Source organism: Mobula hypostoma, chromosome 10, assembly GCF_963921235.1.
Source record: "Mobula hypostoma chromosome 10, sMobHyp1.1, whole genome shotgun sequence".
In the NCBI taxonomy this organism is placed as follows: domain Eukaryota; kingdom Metazoa; phylum Chordata; class Chondrichthyes; order Myliobatiformes; family Myliobatidae; genus Mobula; species Mobula hypostoma.
In genome coordinates this window covers 53610215-53629503 of record NC_086106.1, presented here as the reverse complement: position 1 = coordinate 53629503, position 19289 = coordinate 53610215, and the positions used below count along the sequence as shown (strand labels likewise).

General features: G+C 45.4%; 1 protein-coding gene across 1 annotated transcript in view; it reads left to right on the top strand.

Moving 5' to 3' along the window:
* The first annotated feature begins 394 nt into the window (after positions 1 to 394).
* stk26 (serine/threonine protein kinase 26) overlaps positions 395 to 19289 on the top strand; it is a 111446-nt gene continuing 92551 nt past the window's right edge. The window contains exon 1 of the mRNA XM_063060505.1: positions 395 to 824. Coding sequence (XP_062916575.1) covers positions 783 to 824 — 42 coding nt within the window. The 5' untranslated portion in view covers positions 395 to 782. The remainder of the gene's footprint in view (positions 825 to 19289) is intronic.

The following is a 19289-nucleotide window of genomic DNA, read 5'->3' as shown; positions in this document are numbered from 1 at the left end:
GGTGGAGGAGGAAGTAAGAGGTGGGGAGGTGAGAGGTGAAAAGGTGAAAGGTTCTGTGTTAGCTCTATACCATCCCCACGTGTGAAACACATTCCTCAATCCCTCTCACACACCAACCAACCTGCAGAGAAAAACGCTAATATTTTTGCAAATTAATTTCCATCTAAGACAGTCAACGTATCAGAATTACTTCAAACATCACTTCCACCTACGAATGGCATTTCAAAGCCAATATTTTTTTCAGTTCTAGCTTCAGAGGGGAGACAACAGAACTTAAATTCAATTTTATCACTTTAATTCACGTTCAGCATCAAACTGGAATTGGAAATTAAGGTTCCATTGTAGAGGTGTTAGCGAGATGCCGGAGGAAGGGAGGGGCCAGAGGTTTGCTCCTGTTACTGGGTGAAGATCTGAGTTGGGAAAGTGAGCTCGCAGTGACGTGCCTGGAGTTTGCAACTCCACCCAAGAGAGAAAGAGAGAGAGAGAAAGGGAGGGCAGACATCTGAAGGCAGAGCATGGCGTGAGGACAACATAAGGAACATGTAAGCTCTCACAACGCAGCTTCTTTTGCGACGGGGACGGATCGACCGACCCGGAGCCGGCGAACGGCCTAAAGAGAAGGAAAAGTCGGACAAGTTTCACAGTGGAGACTCTCCGGTCGGAGCGGGCAGTTGGTGGCGATCTCCAGCTCAGCGACAGCTCGGAGCGAGGCAGAGGCGGAGGAAGGCGGACTACCCCTGTCGGCCGCGCCGGCCCGACCATCTCCGTACGGGCTCCGGACCATGGCTCAGTCGCCGGTGGCGGTGGCGGTGCCGGGAATGCAGGTAAGGCCTGGATCCGGCGGCGCAAACTTTCCTAGCGCCGACTTACGGCGGGCGATGAGTTGCCTGCGTTTGCAGTGGAGAGAGGCACTGAGACATCAGCAGCACCCCGTCTGTCACCCCCCCCCCCCGGGGTCCACTCCCAAATTCCCCTTGCCTGGCCAAACTCCTCCTCCCCTCCTCCCCACAATAACTCCTCTGGCCCCCACCCCCCGTCAGGACACCCCCACCCCAGGCCAGGACCCCGCACTTCCGCCCACCCCACCACAACCAGGCCAGGATACCCCCAACACTGCATCCTCCCCCCTCCACAGCCCCCTTGCCAGGAGACCATCCCCTCATACCCCCCCCCCCATGCGGGCCAGGACTCCCCTTGCCAGGACATCTCCCCTAACACTGTAACACTGCCCCCCATGCACGAGAGAGAGAGACATCTCTCCCTCTGTCCCCTCCAGGACACCGCTCCCCCTCCAGGACTCTTTAACCACCCCCCCAACACGACTCCCACCCCTCTGCCGTCGCTCCCCCACCCAGCACAGCTGCTCTGCCCCACTAGACCCAGCATGACCTGCCCACACCTCTCCCACCACAATTCCTCCCCTCACCACCCCCACACACCTCTCTGTCATGACTCCTCCCTCTCCCTGACTCCCTTAACTCCAGTACACCCAGTATATTCCTCAATCCCTAACACCCTTTCACCTTGTCCTTCTGTGGACACCCAGCAGCTCCCCACAGAATCTCCCTCACCAATCTCTATTTGCCACTTCTTATTCTTCTAGCACCCCCCCGCCCACAAATTCTCTTAAGCCACGCAATTCCTTACCAGCACTCCTTTCACGTGTGTCCTCTCCTCGCCATTTCTCTCACCCGACCTCTCCAACCCTCAACTCTTCTGCTCTCCCATCACTGCCTCTCTTGCACTCTGTGCACCCTCACCACCTGCTGCCTGGCACCCTTGCCAGAATTCATCCCCTTCTCCCTGCTCTTCTTCCCCACTTCCCTCAGTGCCTTTTGACATGAAACCTGGGCATGTCGAATCACAAGTTCCCAGCTGCATGATCTGAAGATTGCATGAAGTTGAAGCCTCTGTGGACAGGGTGCCGACTAAACTGCATCACACTGTGACCTTAATCCCAGTAGCACTCGGGGGAGTGAGTGACATTTTAGGAGGACTATAGGGGGAAGATAATGCTAGGCAGATTATTGTCAAGTCTGTAGCCGGTACTGAATTGGTAAAAGTTCCATCTAAGATGCTGCAGTAGCCAAGTTTGGAGCCCTGCTGACAACATCTAGGCTGGCTTTCAAAAGAAATCCAGAGCTGCATTCTAGTTTAACTTCCCAAAGCATTGCTGGGAGGTTAGACCAGGGCAGGACTTTCACTGTGAATGATGTATCCCTGGAGAGTGTTGTAGAACAGAGAGACCTTAAGGTTCAAGTACTGAACATAGTTCCCTGCAAGTGGCTGTGTAGGCAGATAAGGTGGTGAAGAAGGCTTATGGTGTGCTTGTTTTGTTTGGTTGTGGAGTTGAGTACGTGAGCTTGGATGTCATGTTGCAGTTGGGTAAGACATTGATCAGACAACACTTGAAGGATTGCATACAGTTGTGGTTGCCACACTATTGAAAGGTTGTATTAAGCTAATAGGGCCCAGAAATGATTCACAGGAATGTTGTGTGGACTGGTGGGTTCAGTTTATAAGGAGAGATTGGATAGGCTGTGGCTTTTTTTCCTGGAGCAAAGGAGGCTGAGGAGTGGCCTTTTATAAAATCAGGAATGAGGTTTCTAAAATCATAAGCAGCATAGACAGGGTGACTGGTCTTTTTCCTAAGGTAGGGAAGTGTGAACTAGAGGGATAGGTTTAAGATGGCAGGGGAAGATACAAAGATTTGAGGGGCAAGTTTGCCAGGATGTTGTCCATCGACTTCAGCTCGACATAATCATCCCTCAGAGGCTGTTGGGTAAACTGTCCTGGTTGGGACTCAACACCCCTCTCTATAACAGGATCTTGGACTTCCTGACAGAAAGACCCCAGTCAGTCCGAGTTGGCAACAACACCTCATCTCTCTCACACTGAGCGCAGACCCCTCCCAGTGCTGTGTGCTCAGTGCACTGCCGTTCACACTGCTGACTCACAACTGTAGTGTCAGATCCAGCTCAAACTACGTCATCAAATTCACTGATGATACTACAGTGGCTGGCCTCATCAGCAACAGTGATGACTCTGTATACAGAAAGGAGGTAGAGAGGCTTGTCAAATGGTGTCAGAACAACAGCCTGTGTCTCAACGTGGACAAGACCAAAGAGATAATTGTGGACTTCAGGAAGGCACAGGTCGACCACTTTCCATTATACATCAGTTTATGTATGTTGTTTCGTAACGACCACACACTTTCTTGGTGTGCATGTAACGGACGATCTAACCTGGACCCACAACACCTCCTCACTAGTCAAGGCACAGCAGCATCTACACTTTCTGGGGAGACTGAGATGTGCGAGGCTCCCCACCCCCATTTTAACAACTTTCTACAGGAACATGATTAAGAGCGTCCTGTCTGGCTGCATCATTGTGTACAGAAGCTGCAAGGCATCGGAATGCAAGACCCTGCACAGGACAGTAAAAACCGCTGTGTGACGTTTAGCAGGAGTGTTTCAAAGGGCCCAAAGCACTGCTGGGGATCTCTACCACCCATTCCACAATCTCTTTGACTCACTACCATCAGGAAGGAAGTACAGAAGCATCAGGGGTTGGATTTCCAGACTGGACAACAGCTTCTTCCCTCAGGCTGTGAGACCAATGAATACTTGCCACCACCGAGGTCTCGTCACCAGGACAGTGTGCTGGTTACTGTTTACCTGTGCTGCATTTTACTATGTGACTTTGAATTGTTTTTTTAACTAATAGTATAATATTTTCATTTGTATGCTTTGTGTGATGCATGTTTGGTGGGTGCATTGTGGCCCGGAGGAATGTTGCTTCGTTTGGTTGTATATATGTGTACAGTCAGGTGGCAATAAACTTGAACTTGAAGTTTTTCACACAGAGGATGGTGAGATGTGGAATGGGATACCAGAAGAAGAGGTAGAGGCAGGTACAATTACCTTTAAAAGGTGTGAGATGCATGGATAAGAAAGATTTAGCAGGATATGGGTCAAATGCAGGCATATGGAACAAGCTCAGGTTGGCACCTTGATTGGCATGAGCGAGTTGGGCTAAAGGGCCTGTTTTGGTGTTGTATGATTTTGATTTTATGGCCCAGTCTTTGTTGGCCAGTCATCAACCTTTGAGGCACTTCAGGTTAATGACCACATGTGACAACAAAATGGCCATAACTCGTCAGCTGTCTAGTTCAGTGCTACATAGAACATGTATATTATGTTTTGTAACACCAAAACTTAAAAAAACTAATTGAAAGACAAATGAGAGAGCCAGGTATGCAAGTCTAACTTTGTCTTTACTCTTAAGTGAGACATGCTATGACACAGATGATGTATACTGTTCCTGTACTTTGCTCATACAGTATAACCATAATGAATTATTTAAACAAGAATGCTTAATCAAACAATATATACAATATTACTCAAATATTTCTGGAAATATTAAATATACAACACTCTTCCCACTTAGCTGTAAACTCAACTCTATAGAATGCAAACATGAACAAATCTGCAAATACTGGAAATGCAAGTAACACACACAAAATGCTGGTGGAACGCAGCAGGCCGGGCAGCACCTATAGCAAGAAGTGCAGTCGACGTTTCGGGCTGAGACCCTTCGTCAGGACTAACGGAAAAAAGAGATGGTAAGGGATTTGAAAGTAGGAGGGGGAGACCAGAAATGATAGGAGAAGACAGGAGGGGGAAGGATAAAGCTACGAGCTGGGAAGTTGATTGGCAAAAGAGATACAAGGCCGGAGAAGGGGGAGTATCATGGGATGGAAGGCTTTGGAAGAAAGAAAGGGGGAGGGGAGCACCAGAGGAAGCTGGAGAAAAGGCAAGGAGTTATTGTGTGAGGGAAAGAGAGATGGAAAATATAAAAATTAGGGATGTTGTAAGAAGGGGAGGAGGGGTGTTAACGGAAGTTAGAGAAATCAATGTTCATGCCATCAGGTTGGAGGCTACCCAGACAGAATATAAGGTGTTGTTCCTCCAACCTGAGTTGGAGGCCATGGATTGACATGGAATGGGATGTGGAATTAAAATGTGTGGCCACTGGGAGATCCTGCTTCCTCTGGCCTTGTAAAAATGCCATCCCCTTCTCTCAATTCCTCCGTCTCCACCACATCTCTCAGAATGAGGTTTTTCATTCCAGGACGAAGGAGATGTCCTCCTTTTTTAAAGAAAGGGGCTCCCCTTCCTCCACCATCAACTCTGCCCTCAAACGCATCTCTCCCATTGCACGCACATCTGCTCTCACCTCATCCTCCCACCACCCCACTAGGGATAGGGTTCCTCTTGTCCTCACTTACCACCCCACCAACCTCAGGGTCCAACATATAATTTTCCGTAACTTCCGCCATCTCCAATGGGATCCCACCACCAAGCACATCTTTCCCTCCCCCCCCCCCCACTTTCTACTTTCCGCAGGGATCACTTCCAACGCGACTCCCTTGTTCATTCGTCCCCCCCATCCCTTCCCACCGATCTCCCTCTTGGCACGTATCCTTGTAAGCGGAACAAGTGCTACAACTGCCCTTACACTTCCTCCCTCACTACCATTCAGGGCCCCAGACAGTCCTTCCAGGTGAGGCGACACTTCACCTGTGAGTCTGCTGGTGTGCCACACATTTTAATTCCACGTCCCATTCCCATTCCGATATGTCATTCCATGCCCTCCTCTACTGTCGAGGTGAAGCCACACTCACACCTTATATTCCATCTGGGTAGCCTCCAACCTGATGGCATGAACATTGATTTCTCTAACTTCTGTTAATGCCCCTCCTCCTCTTCTTACCCCGTCCCTAATTTTTTTTTTCCTCTCTTTCCCTCTCACAATAACTCCATGCCTTTTCTCCATCTTTCTCTGGTGCTCCCCTCCCCCTTTCTTTCTTCCAAGGCCTTCCATCCTATGATACTCCCCCTTCTCCAGCCTTGTATCTCTTTTGCCAACCAACTTCCCAGCTCTTAGCTTCATCCCTCCTCCCTCCTGTCTTCTCCTATCATTTCAGGTCTCCCCTTCCCAATTTCAAATCTCTTACTATCTCTTTTTTCCGTTAGTCCTGATGAAGGGTCTTGACCCGAAACGTTGACTGCACTTCTTGCTATAGATGCTGCCTGGCCTGTTGCATTCCACCAGCATTTTGTGTGTGTTGCTCTATAGAATGCATCTCAACATATACTGTACATACTTTATATAATATAGCTACTATATAGACATCCACAGCATAGTAAATTTTAAATTCTCCCATTCAGACCTAAAGATTTAATCGCTGTGGAGGATTTTCTGTCTTGTGGGATAAGCTTTCCTGACAAGAGGGTTACTCTGTTTGGCAGGCAAGACTCGTGGCTGTGAAACATCTCAGGTTCTAGGGCGTCCTCCATAGTGTTATAGGAGTTGCCTCTGAGACTGCAGGAGGTGGTTCAGACAGTTCTGGCCAGCTTTCTTCTCTAACAATTGAATCTGCTCTCCTCAATTGATTGACTTGTCATCCCCAGATGACATCGGACATCATCTCTGCTGTGTAGGAGAGTGGTCCAGTTCTGTCCTTAATCATTCCAAGTACTAATTTTTGATCACTTCTGTAGTTCCTCGCCACAACTGCTTATCTAGGAGTGAAACCTCAAACCTCCTTGTTTGAGGAGCCGTCAGTTTGTCTCAGCTGTTTGTCCAGCATCCTCCTCCTGAGTTAGGGTTTGAGGAGATCCAAGTGTGAGCACAAACAGCGACCTAGGAACAGCGTGACTGGTCAATTGTTGGATGTGGAGTGTGTTGCATTGTGATATGCAAGGGGGAAATTGGTGAGCTTCTGATTAAGTGTCAATGTAGTGTGTCCTGCTGACATCCTAGGCAATGCATTCTTTAAACTCTGGACAAACCTTTCCACCAAGTCATTTGTGGCTGGGTAGTACGGTGCAGGTGTAGTTTGTCTTTGTCCATTCATTTTCAGGAATGGCCAAAACTGTTCTGCAACAAACTGTGGTCCATTGCCACTGACTCAATATTCTAAAACACCCAACACATTTTCACTGTACAATGTTGTAGTACAGGCCGTTGGGAACATTTCTGGCCACTTTGTAGCTGCGTCCACTACTAGCAAGAAATTTGTGCCCACGAATGGTCTGGCAAAATTGACATAAATCCTCTGCCGTGGCAATGTAAGCTATTCACAGGAATAGCAAGACACTGCTCTCGGCATCTTTATATGTGTTGGCATCCCAAACAGTGCATGGAAAGATTCTCGATCTGCTGATCTATTCCCAGGCCACCAACCAAAGCTTTGAGCCAGCACTTCCTTTTTTGACCACGCCTAGTTAGCCGGCATGTAGCTGCTCTAATGCTTCGGTTCTCTTGTGGGATGGTGCTATAACTCTCAGTCCCCACATAAGGCGACCCTTGTCAAGGGCAAGTTCATCCTGGCTCTGGTAAAAATGGGGGAACTAGAGATTCTGCAGCACATTTCAGATGTTTTGAGCCACATAGATCTGAGATGTGAGGTCTTTTCTGGTTTCCCTTTGGATCATCTTTGCTGTAATAAGGAGATTTTTGATTTGCATTAGGGAGAATATGTCAAGAGGAGTGTCCTCTTGTAAATTTTTCAGTTATTTCCTTTTCCAAGGGTAAACAGGAAAATCCATCGGCATTTCCATGATTAGGTGTCCTCTTGAATTCGATCTTGAAATTGTATCCTTCAGGAAACAGAGCCCATTTTTGCATATGATGCCAATGTTAGTGGAACACCCATCTGCCAATTGAAAATGGACACTAAACTTGTGTTGTGCTTCAGTTAGAAGTCATTTTTCAGTTAGAATGCCTTCTCAGTGCATCATTAAGCCCATTACTCAACTGACAATGCTCAGATAACTACTTCAATTCAGCCACATACACTGAAATGTACTTCAATTCATTTTGATTCCACTTATGAAACCTAAAGTGTTCTGCAGTCGGTCAACAATTGTTTTCGTTCTAAATGTTCCTGCATTATTTCACAATATCAAAATACTCATTTTGGTTGGTTTGGTTGGGGCAGTCAAACTTTATGCCTTTAAACCCAAATCATTCAGCAAAACTGGCACATGCTTCTCATTGGCTATTTCACTTGCTTCAAAATACTGCTCAATTTGCTCAGTATACATGAGCCGGTTATTTATTGTGTAATCAAACATGTCAATCTGTCTGATATAGCCAGCTATTTCTGCTTTTTTGTTAATTACCTGGTTCTCACTGTTTATGAACCCGTGAATTCCTGTGTTTTCTGCCTTTCTTTTTAAACTCTATCATCTTTAATTCTGTGAATAAAATGTGCTGTTCTGAAGGAAAAAAAGCATGCACTGCATGTTTTTTAAACTTGACTGTTTCTCGCTGCGCTTTTTTTAAAGCTCTAATGTCACACTCCTCTTCAACAGGTAGATAGTTGTTTCAAGTTTGCTGAAACCTTCCTCTTCACCATTCTTAAGTTTTGTAACCCAAAACAGAAACTAATTGAAAGGAAAACAAGAGCCAGGAATGCAAATCTAACCTTGTCTTTATTTTTAAATGAGGCATGCACGTATGACACGGTGTCGTGATGACGTGTGCCATTTCCATACTTCGCACGTATAACCTTAATGAATTATTTAAACAACAAAGAATGCTTAACCAGGCATGTATATAAAATATACACACAATAGTACTCAAATATTACTGATACACAACAGTATACTGTAGAAAATAGATTAGTACAGCACAGGAGAAGCCTTTTGACACACAATATGCCAAACGTATTGCCAAATTAAATGAAATCTCTTCTGCCTGCACGTGATCCATATCTATGTCCTGCATGTTCTTCTATGCTTATCTGAAACCCTCTTAATACACCACTTCCAGACCTGCTTTCACCACCACTCCTGGCTGCACACTCTGGGTACCTACCAAAAAAATTTTCTCTGCACATTTCTCTCAAATGTTTCTATTCTCACCTTAAATGCATAAGCTCTAGTATAGGATATTGATACTGTAGGGGGGAAAATGTCTATCTACCACTGTTATTGCTATCTATTATCTGCCATTTGTAATCCTCTAAACATCAGTCAGATTGCCCCTCCGCTTCTGACGCTTAATCGCTCTGGAGTCTCTGTCTCCACCCCCCCCTCCACGCCTTACCCCACTTCCATGTGTCCTGTTGCTGCTAACCATAGGAAATTCTTTCAGATATTTATCCAGCTTGCTGCTGAACACTGCAGTAAAATTTGCCACCAGTACTTTTTAAGCCCTGACCAATCACTGAAGAAAAAATTCTCCCCTTGTCATTTTCAGTCCTTTGGCCAATGTTCCTTCAGTCTTTGAAACAGTCTTTCAGTCTGTGTTTTTGTGTGTAGTGTATCCCTTTCTCTAGTTGTGGTGTATCTTTGGCAAGGCTGGTCCTCATGGTGAAGATACTCCCACACTGCTGTGGGGAAAAAGTTCCAGGATTAGACTCAGCATTAATAAAAGGATGGAGATGTAATTCCAAGTCTTGTACAATTAAATGGCGGCCTCCTGTGCAGAGTTAGGTTCATGCCATTTCCAGGAGAGCAATGCCATTCAATCACTCCCACCCCTCTCCTCCCATCTTATTTCCTTCAACTTTACTCTCTGTTGCGTGCCTCTCAACTCCTCTTTGATTCTTTTAGTCTATTAACTGCAATTAAAAGGGTGAGACACATTGATCAGTTAACCAGCCTGAATGTTTTAGGGCTGTTACAGCTAACTGGGGAATATGGGGAAAGCCCACACAATCACGGGGAGAATATACAATTTCTGCACAGAGCACTGGAGATCAGAATGGGAGAATACACAGTTTCTACTCAGAGAGCCCTGGAGATCAGAATGGAACCCAGATCTCTGACACTGTAAAGCAGCAGTGCTAACTGCTGACAGGTTGAGGTTGTATGTGACACGTGCCCATGACGTGCTCGCCTTCTGTTGCCCTTGGTGGGAGAGGTAGTGTGAGGTGCAGTTGGAGTAAATGTACTCCATTTTGTATGTGGTACAGGGCTCCTGTGGTGTGAAGCAGGAGTGTTTAGGATGGCTCTGGAGGAACACTCTGCAACAACCCACTCAAAGTGGGTGGTTGGAAATAACCACAGATAGTACTGGTGGAGAGGGAATGACAGATCTGTCTCTCAGTGCAGAACCTGTCTGGTCTTCCAGCATTTTCTGCGTTTATTTCAGGTTTCCCAAATCCACAACTTTTGTATTAACAGTAGTTTATATGGTCATTTTTGATTATTCATAAGCCCTTTAGCCAACAATATCTGTGCTGACTGTGATTCAGTTTAAACTGAACATCTGCAAGACCATGGTCCATATCCCTCCATTCCTGCCCATTGATGTACCTATTTAAATGACATCATATCTGCTTCCTCCAACTCCGCTGGCAGTACGTTTCCACTGTGGGGAAAAAATAATTCTTGTAAATCTTTAAACTTTCACCTTTTTGCCTTGCACCTGCACTGTCTAATATATGAAACAGAAATGGGTTTATTACCATTGTCTTAAGTGATGCAAAATATGTTGCTTTGTGGCAACAGTACAGTGCAAAAGCATAAAATGACTATAAATTACAAAATAGTGCAGAGTTAAGAGTTAAAAATACACGTGGACTGAGATGTTAACTGTCCTGTGTTATCACCGGTGGGATCATCGGTTGATCTGCCACCTGTCTTCAGGAGTTTCGACCCGCTTATGATCAAGACTTCCTCGAGGTGGTGGGCCAGCAGTGCTAAAGCACCACCTCCCACCGGTGAGCTTAAAAACTTGGCATCTGCCTCTATCAGAGTTGTTGATCACTTCCATCCAACAGATAGTCTGCTGATCAGGTGTCTATGCAGCTACTGAAGGGTTTGCAAGATATGTATACACTATCTGACTATCTGCCCCTCTGGACATACTTGGTCCATGCCCATGCTGATCCTTTCTCTGCTGCCTCAGCTACAGCCCTGCTGGTTGACTTGATCTCTCTTCTAGTGAAGCCAAGGTCACGCAGCCACTTCTGGAGAGTGAATGCAATAAACCCACGGCAGCCTACTTCGAATGGATAGCATGAGATCGTCCACTCTCTGTCTCTGCACTCTGATCTTAATTCTGCATACTTGGTTAACTTGCGCTCATGGGCTTCATCGATATTGTCTTCCCAGGGGACTGTGAGTTCACCAATAACCACTTCTCTACTGGTGTTAGACCATACGATTATTTCAGGACGCAATGTGGTGAAAGCTATTTGCTCCAAGAAACTGCCTTTCCCGTCCAGGTCAGCCTTGACACTCCAATCATTGGCTGAAGAAAGTATGCTTGATCGTGAGCCTGCGCTGTACACCCTTGACTTGGAGCCTTCTTTCACAAATGATATGCGATGTTCTGTGCAGCATGGGGCATGAGATAAGTTATGCTGCAGTACTCTCTGCTCAACTGCTTCTGTCACAACTTTGAGAACGTTGTTATGTCTCCAAGTGTACCTGCCGCTGGAGAGACCCTGCCCATTCATGTACCTATTTAAATAACATCATATCCGCTGGCAGTATGTTTCCACTGCGGGGGAAAAAATAATTCTCGTAAATCTTTAAACTTTCACCTTCTTGCCTTGCACCTGCACTGTCTGATATATGAAACAGAAATGGGTTTATTACCACTGTCTTAAGTGATGCAAAATATGTTGTTTTGTGGCAGCAGTACAGTGCAAAAGCATAAAATGACTATAAATTACAAAATAGTGCAGAATAAGGAATAATGAAGTAATTTTGCATCCTGGGACAAGGACTATCTGCCTCTCAATGTTTATATCATTTGCTGAGGTCAGCCCCCAATGTTCCAGATAAAAGAATCTCTGATTAAGACCCTATCTACTCAAGTCTTCCAGGAGTCTAACGGTGTTTCACTCGGTTGCTGTGTCTCCTATAGTACAAATACAATTCTTGTGGCTCATGCAGGAACTGGGAAATGCAAAGGCTGAAGGACAGCTACATCAATTATTGAACCAACCAGCAAAACCCTAATCACTGTAGTTTCGCCATACTATGATCAATTTGATCACTTTGCACTAAAATGAAATTTGATTGTTTTTGTTCTAGTTGTGTTCTTCCTTGTAAAAATCATCTAACAGTTTGTTTTCCTTGTGAAAGCTCCTTGTATGATGCTATGTGCCTATGTCACTGTACGTGTACATATCGCAATGAACTTGACTTTGATTTTGTGAATCAAGTGCTAGCGGCTGTTAGTTTTTGCTGGGGTTGCTTGTTTGGGTGTGAGGGCTAGATGGGTGACATGGAGAAGAGGAATGTTCTCCCCCCCCCCCCCGTCTCTTCCACCCCCCCCCCCCCAAGTGTGTGCTCGGGCAGTCGCTCAGATGGTACACCTGGAGTCTTGGCAAGGCACGGGCAGAGTTGTATTCCACATTGAGAAACAGTGGATAGGATGGGTTTGGGCTATAACCTGCCTCATTGTTGAAAGTGGCTGGCTCTGTAAAGGCTGCTGACAGCAGTTCTGATCAGTATGGAGTTCTGCACGGGCAGACAGATTGTCATGTAAATTGTGAGGTAACAGAGGAGCAGATTGGGAGGCAGATTTTGGAAAGGTGCAAAAATAACAGGGTTGTTATCATGGGTGACTTTAACTTCCCTAATATTGATTGGCACCTGATTAGTTCCAAGGGTTTAGATGGGGCAGAGTTTGTTAAGTGTGTCCAGGACAGATTCCTGTCAGTATATGGACAGGCTGACCAGGGGGAATACCATACTAGATCTAGTACTAGGTAATGAACCGGGTCAGGTCACAGATCTCTCAGTGGGTGAGCATCAGGGGGACAGTGACCACCGCTCCCTGGCCTTTGTAATTATCATGGAAAAGGATAGAATCAAAGAGGACAGGAAAATTTTTAATTGGGGAAAGGCAAATTATGAGGCTATAAGGCTAGAACTTGCGGGTGTGAATTGGGATGATGTTTTTGCAGGGAAATGTACTATGGACATGTGGTCGATGTTTAGAGATCTCTTGCGGGATGTAAGGGATAAACTTGTCCCGGTGAGGAAGATAAAGAATGGTAGGGTGAAGGAACCATGGGTGACAAGTGAGGTGGAAAATCTAGTCAGGAGGAAGAAGGCAGCATACATGAGGTTTAGGAAGCAAGGATCAGATGGGTCTATTGAGGAATATAGGGAAGCAAGAAAGGAGCTTAAGAAGGGTCTGGGAAGAGCAAGAAGGGAGCATGAGAAGGCCTTGGCGAGTAGGGTAAAGGAAAACCCCAAGGCATTCTTCAATTATGTGAAGAAAAAAAGGATGACAGAGTGAAGGTAGGACCGATTAGAGATAAAGGTGGGAAGATGTGCCTGGAGGCTGTGGAAGTGAGCGAGGTCTTCAATGAATACTTCTCTTCGGTATTCACCAATGAGAGGGAACTTGATGATGGTGAGGACAATATGAGTGAGGTTGATGTTCTGGAGCATGCTGATATTAAGGGAGAGGAGGTGTTGGAGTTGTTAAAATACATTAGGACGGATAAGTCCCCGGGGCCTGACGGAATATTCCCCAGGCTGCTCCACGAGGTGAGAGAAGAGATTGCTGAGCCTCTGGCTAGGATCTTTATGTCCTCGTTGTCCACGGGAATGGTACCGGAGGATTAGAGGGAGGCGAATGCTGTTCCCTTGTTCAAAAAAGGTAGTAGGGATAGTCCGGGTAATTATAGACCAGTGAGCCTTACGTCTGTGGTGGGAAAGCTGTTGGAAAAGATTCTTAGAGATAGGATCTATAGGCATTTAGAGAATCATGGTCTGATCAGGGACAGTCAGCATGGCTTTGTGAAGGGCAGATTGTGTCTAACAAGCCTGATAGAGTTCTTTGAGGAGGTGACCAGGCATATAGATGAGGGTAGTGCAGTGGATGTGATCTATATGGATTTTAGTAAGGCATTTGACAAGGTTCCACACGGTAGGCTTATTCAGAAAGTTAGAAGGCATGGGATCCAGGGAAGTTTGGCCAGGTGGATTCAGAATTGGCTTGCCTGCAGAAGGCAGAGGGTGGTGGTGGAGGGAGTACATTCGGATTGGAGGATTGTGACTAGTGGTGTCCCGCAAGGATCTGTTCTGGGACCTCTATTTTTGTGATTTTTATTAACGACCTGGATGTGGGGTAGAAGGGTGGGTTGGCAAGTTTGCAGATGACGCAAAGGTTGGTGGTGTTGTAGATAGTGTAGAGGATTGTCAAAGATTGCAGAGAGACATTGATAGGATGCAGAAGTGTGCTGAGAAGTGTCAGATGGAGTTCAACCCGGAGAAATGTGAGGTGGTACACTTTGGAAGGACAAACTCCAAGGCAGAGTACAAAGTAAATGGCAGGATACTTGGTAGTGTGGAGGAGCAGAGGGATCTCGGGTTACATGTCCACAGATCCCTGAAAGTTGCCTCACAGGTGGATAGGGTAGTTAAAGAAAGCTTATGGGGTGTTAGCTTTCATGAGTCGAGGGATGGAGTTTAAGAGTCACGATGTAATGATGCAGCTCTATAAAACTCTGGTTAGGCCACACTTGGAGTAATGTGTCCAGTTCTGGTCACCTCACTATAGGAAGGATGTGGAAGCATTGGAAAGGGTACAGAGGAGATTTACCAGGATGCTGCCTGGTTTAGAAAGTATGCATTATGATCAGAGATTAAGGAGCTAGGGCTTTACCCTTTGGAGAGAAGGAGGATGAGAGGAGACATGATAGAGGTGTACAAGATAATAAGAGGAATAGATAGAGTGGATAGCCAGCGCCTCTTCCCCAGGGCACCACTGCTCAATACAAGAGGACGTGGCTTTAAGGTAAGGGGTGGGAAGTTCAAGGGAGATATTAGAGGAAGGTTTTTTACTCAGAGAGTGGTTGGTGTGTGGAATGCACTGCCTGAGTCAGTGGTGGAGGCAGATACACTAGTGAAGTTTGAGACTACTAGACAGGTATATGGAGGAATCTAAGGTGGGGGCTTATATGGGAGGCAGGGTTTGAGGGTCGGCACAACATTGTGGGCCGAAGGGCCTGTACTGTGCTGTACTATTCTATGTTCTATGTTCTAACACTGTTATCTTGGGATGGGTGGGGTGAGGGGAGTAGGGTGATGTGATGTTACTAATCCAGTCCATGGTGTGGATATCATAAGAACAATCTTTCCTCATTTGTAACTCCCTGGTGGATGGTGCATTGCTAATGGTGGGGTCTTGCTGTATGGAAATTGACTGTGTCATTTTCTATGTCAGCAGTGACCACGGTTTGGAGAATATGCAAACTGCTTAACAAAGCATTCTTGGTTAAGGTGCGGGGCTGCAATCTGCATGTGATGGACTGTTTTTGTTCTGCACGCCTACTCTCCTCAATTCCACACCTTTAGTTTCCAAAACCATTTAGAGTATTTGTCAGAGGTTTTAGTAAAAACAGTCTGCCTCATTGCTCCAGCGATGGAGCAGTGTTTGAAGTAAGAATTAAGTAAAACTACATGGAACTTGTAGTGCTGTAACATAATTTAGTTGCACTTGTGCCTCACGTTAGTTCATGTGACGTGGATCGGGATTGTGTTTGGTCACTGATCAACGTTTCTACAGAATGGAGGAGGAGTGAATATACATGCCTGTGTGTGTGATAGATTTGCATTACTTGTGGCTGTGCTGACTGTAACTTAGTAGATAACAAACCACAAAAGGAATTCAGCAGGTCAGGCGGCATCTATGGAGAGGGGTAAGTAGTTGACTTTGGGCCCATCAGGACTGGAAAGAAAGGGGTAAGAAGTCAGAATATGAAGGTGGGGTGGATGGGAAGGATTACAAGCTGGCAAGTGATAGGTGAGACCTGGTGAAAGGGAAGGGGGGACAGGATGAAGTAAGAAGTTGCAATGCTTTGGTGGAAATGAGTGGAAGAGTTCGTACATTTTACGACGTGTGAGATTAGGTCTAATTCTGAAGAGGTATAGAGTTGAGGAAGAAGGAGTCTGATAACTGAGTAAAATGTTGTAGGAGGCTAGTGTGTCATCCTCAGGAAACAAGATCTTTGCTAGATGCTGCCTGACCAGCTGAGTTCCTCCAGCATCTTGAGTCTTAAATTGTGGGTGAGAGGACAGAGAATACAAAAGGTTAGATTGGAATCTGAAAGCAGGTAAATAATGAAGGGCTATTGGAAGGACGATGGCATGATCAGGAGATTGGTGTGTTGGCTGAGGTTATTGATGAGGCACTTTCCATCTGCACTTAGGCAGGGGAATTTGCCAATGCAACAGTGACAGAAGTGGAGAAATGATTGGCTGTCCTTAAATGGAACTTCCCCCAGTCCCAGACCCGGTACTTGCTCAATTCCCTTTTGCCCCTCGTCCTCACTTTCAAGACAACCTTAAAGCCTTGATGATCAGGATATTGTAGTATCTTCTATGACTTGACATCAGTAATTGTCCAGTTATGCTCTTGAGAGATCTTATTTACTAAGTGAAATATAGTTTAATCATGAATGCAAACATAGTGAGTCACCTTGACTAGTATTAGGGTTCCAGTGTTATCAACTTCTGGAAGGCCAGAGGCCTCATGTTCCGACCCCATGATTTCTAGCTCTACCTTCCTTTGAGTCTGCATATGATTTGTGAAGCAATGCAGCCACTGGTTTGAGATGAAAGATCCTGCGGCTGTAACAGGAGGCTGTAACCCAGCACAAACCACCAACAGGAAATTGCATGCATTGTCGATCAGGAAGAAGCCCCAGCGAATCATCATGGCAAAATGCCCTTGAAGTGAAATGAAACTAATTTCTAAGTTTTTTTTGTTTTGTACCGTACCTGAGTTTTAACACGTTATCTAAGGCTGAAATTGGTATATTTTTAAGAGTTTAAGATCATTAATCGGGTGTATAAATCTTGAGATAAATAATTCCATTTCCTTGCCCTTGAATGATTACAATCAGAAACTGGTAGGAAATTTGAGAAGCAGAGTAACGGCCGTGCATTAATATTCAGTCGTGAATTTGTGTCTGGAGCTGCCTATGACCGTGCTGATCTCAGCGGTGGGGGGAGGGTGTTCTGGGCATATTACACCATGATCGGTGCAGTAGACTGAGCTGCGGTTGATGCAGACCAAGGCTGAGGAGAGACCCGAGCCAGAAGGCTGGTCGTACACATTACAATGGCAAAGGGGAGAGAGATTATTGGTTTCTTCAAAAACCCAATGCAGTTTAAAAAGGTATTTAAAGTTTAGGAAGTACAGGAAAAATAATAAAGCAGGAGTAAGCCACAATGCGTCCTGCAAACTCCATCATTCAATAAAATTGTGACCAACGTTTTATTTGTATGACATTTACCTGCATATTCCCTTAATATCTATAGCTATCAATATGGGTTTGGTATGTTCTCAGCAAATTGGCTCTTTTGGGTAATTTATTCCCAAGATTCACAATCTTTTTCATCTTATCCAATGTGCGGACACCCCAGCCATCATCTTTGCTTCCAAGTTGTCAAGCCTTGTTATGTTTCATTAAAAATGACCTGTGTTTCCTTTAAACTATAGAGACCACAGGCCTTTCTGGTAAATTTCACAATTTAAGTCAAACCCCACCTTTTTTTAAAACGTTCTTGTGTATTTGTCACCTATATTAACAATCTGGATGCAAATCTAGTTGGCATGGTTAATAAGTTTACAAGTGACATCAAAATCATTGGTAGAGTTGGCAGTGAAGAATGTTACAACAGAATCCAGATCAACTGAGAAAGCAGGCCGAAGTTTGAGGATGGAATTTAACTCAGATGGGTGCCTGGCTTCAGGAAGTTTCACAACCAGCACAGTTGTAGTTGATGCAATGTTAGTCATCAGTTAATCACCTGAGTGGGCTTGTCAGGTGAGAGAAGGAAAGCTAGCTATTGTGTTTGGTGAGCTAGTTAGACTGGATTCCAGGAATGGCCTTGTGTTGGTCTGCACTCGTCCCTAGTAATTGATTAACTATTTTCACATGTACTAAATGCAGTGAAAAGTTTTTGCTTGCACGCAATCCAGCTTGACCATTCCAGGAAGGTAGTGCAAAAAAAAATCCCCAATGCGGAATATCGTGGTAGAGTTCCAAAGAAAGGCAGTGCAGGTACACAAAGTTCAAGGGTCATGACGAAGTAGATATTGAGTTCAAGTGCTCATCTGTAGCAAGTGCTATTCATTCAAGAGTCTAATAACAGCCGGATAGAAGCTGTCCCTCAGTCTGGTGCTTTTGTATCTTCTGCCCGATGCAAAGAGAAAATGATTGAAATGATCTTGATTACGTTGGGTGTTTTTCTGAGGCGGCAGAAAATGCAGACGGACTCTGTGGAGGGGAGGTTGGCTTTCATGATGAACGGGACTGTGTTCACTGCACTCTGCAGGTTTTTGTGGTCTTGAGTAGAGCAGCGGCTGTACTAAGCTGTGATGCATATGCATTGGGTTTCTTCTGTGGTGCGGGTGATTGGGAGCGTACTGAATTTCCTTACCCCTCTGAAGAAGTAGTATGCTCCCTTGGCTGTAGTGACCATGTGCTGGTCCAGGACAAACTGAGTGATACTTACAGCAGGGAGCTTGAAGCTCTCAACCATCTCCACTTCAGCACCATTGATGCAGACTCGGGCATAGGCTCTGCCCCACCTGCTGAAGTTGATGACTAGCTGGTTCGCTTTGCTGACATTGAGGGTGAGGTTGTTGTCTTGCACCCTGCCAATAGGCTACCTCTATCCTGTGCTTCTTTCCAGAGGGTTAGTTCATGTTATTGTTGTCACCAAGGCATCAAGGTGCTGGGCACACTTTGGGATAGCTGAGTGTCGCCTATAGATGTGAAACCTTGGTAGGTGTGGTCCATTCCCCAATAGAGTACCTGGAAACTGTAAATCTGACAGCTGTGAATAGGAACTTGATTCCTTTGTGAACTTCCAAATACAATTTACAATGATTAAAAGTTCACTTATTTAATCTATCCCATCTTGTAATTTTGCTTCTGATGTTAGGTGCAGGTACTTAGTGCATTAACTGCATACTTAGTGTGCCATGAGTTCCGTGATCATATTTCTTTATGTGGTCAGTGATGTAAAGTTTGAAGTGTAGTTCCTTTCAGAAGTCAAGAAAATGTCTTTGAATGATCAGAGAATTGGCTGCTGAGGAGAAGGACTTAAGGCCTGGGTCAAACTAACTTGTCATGTGGAATTGTAGGATTGACTTGATGGGCTGCATGGTCTATTCTGGCTTCTGTTTTCTTCTGCAAGTAGGAAGCATGATAGCCAGTTTGTGGATCGATAGCTCCCATATGCAGTGGTGTGGTTACTAACAGCTAATCCACAAGTGATGCTCAG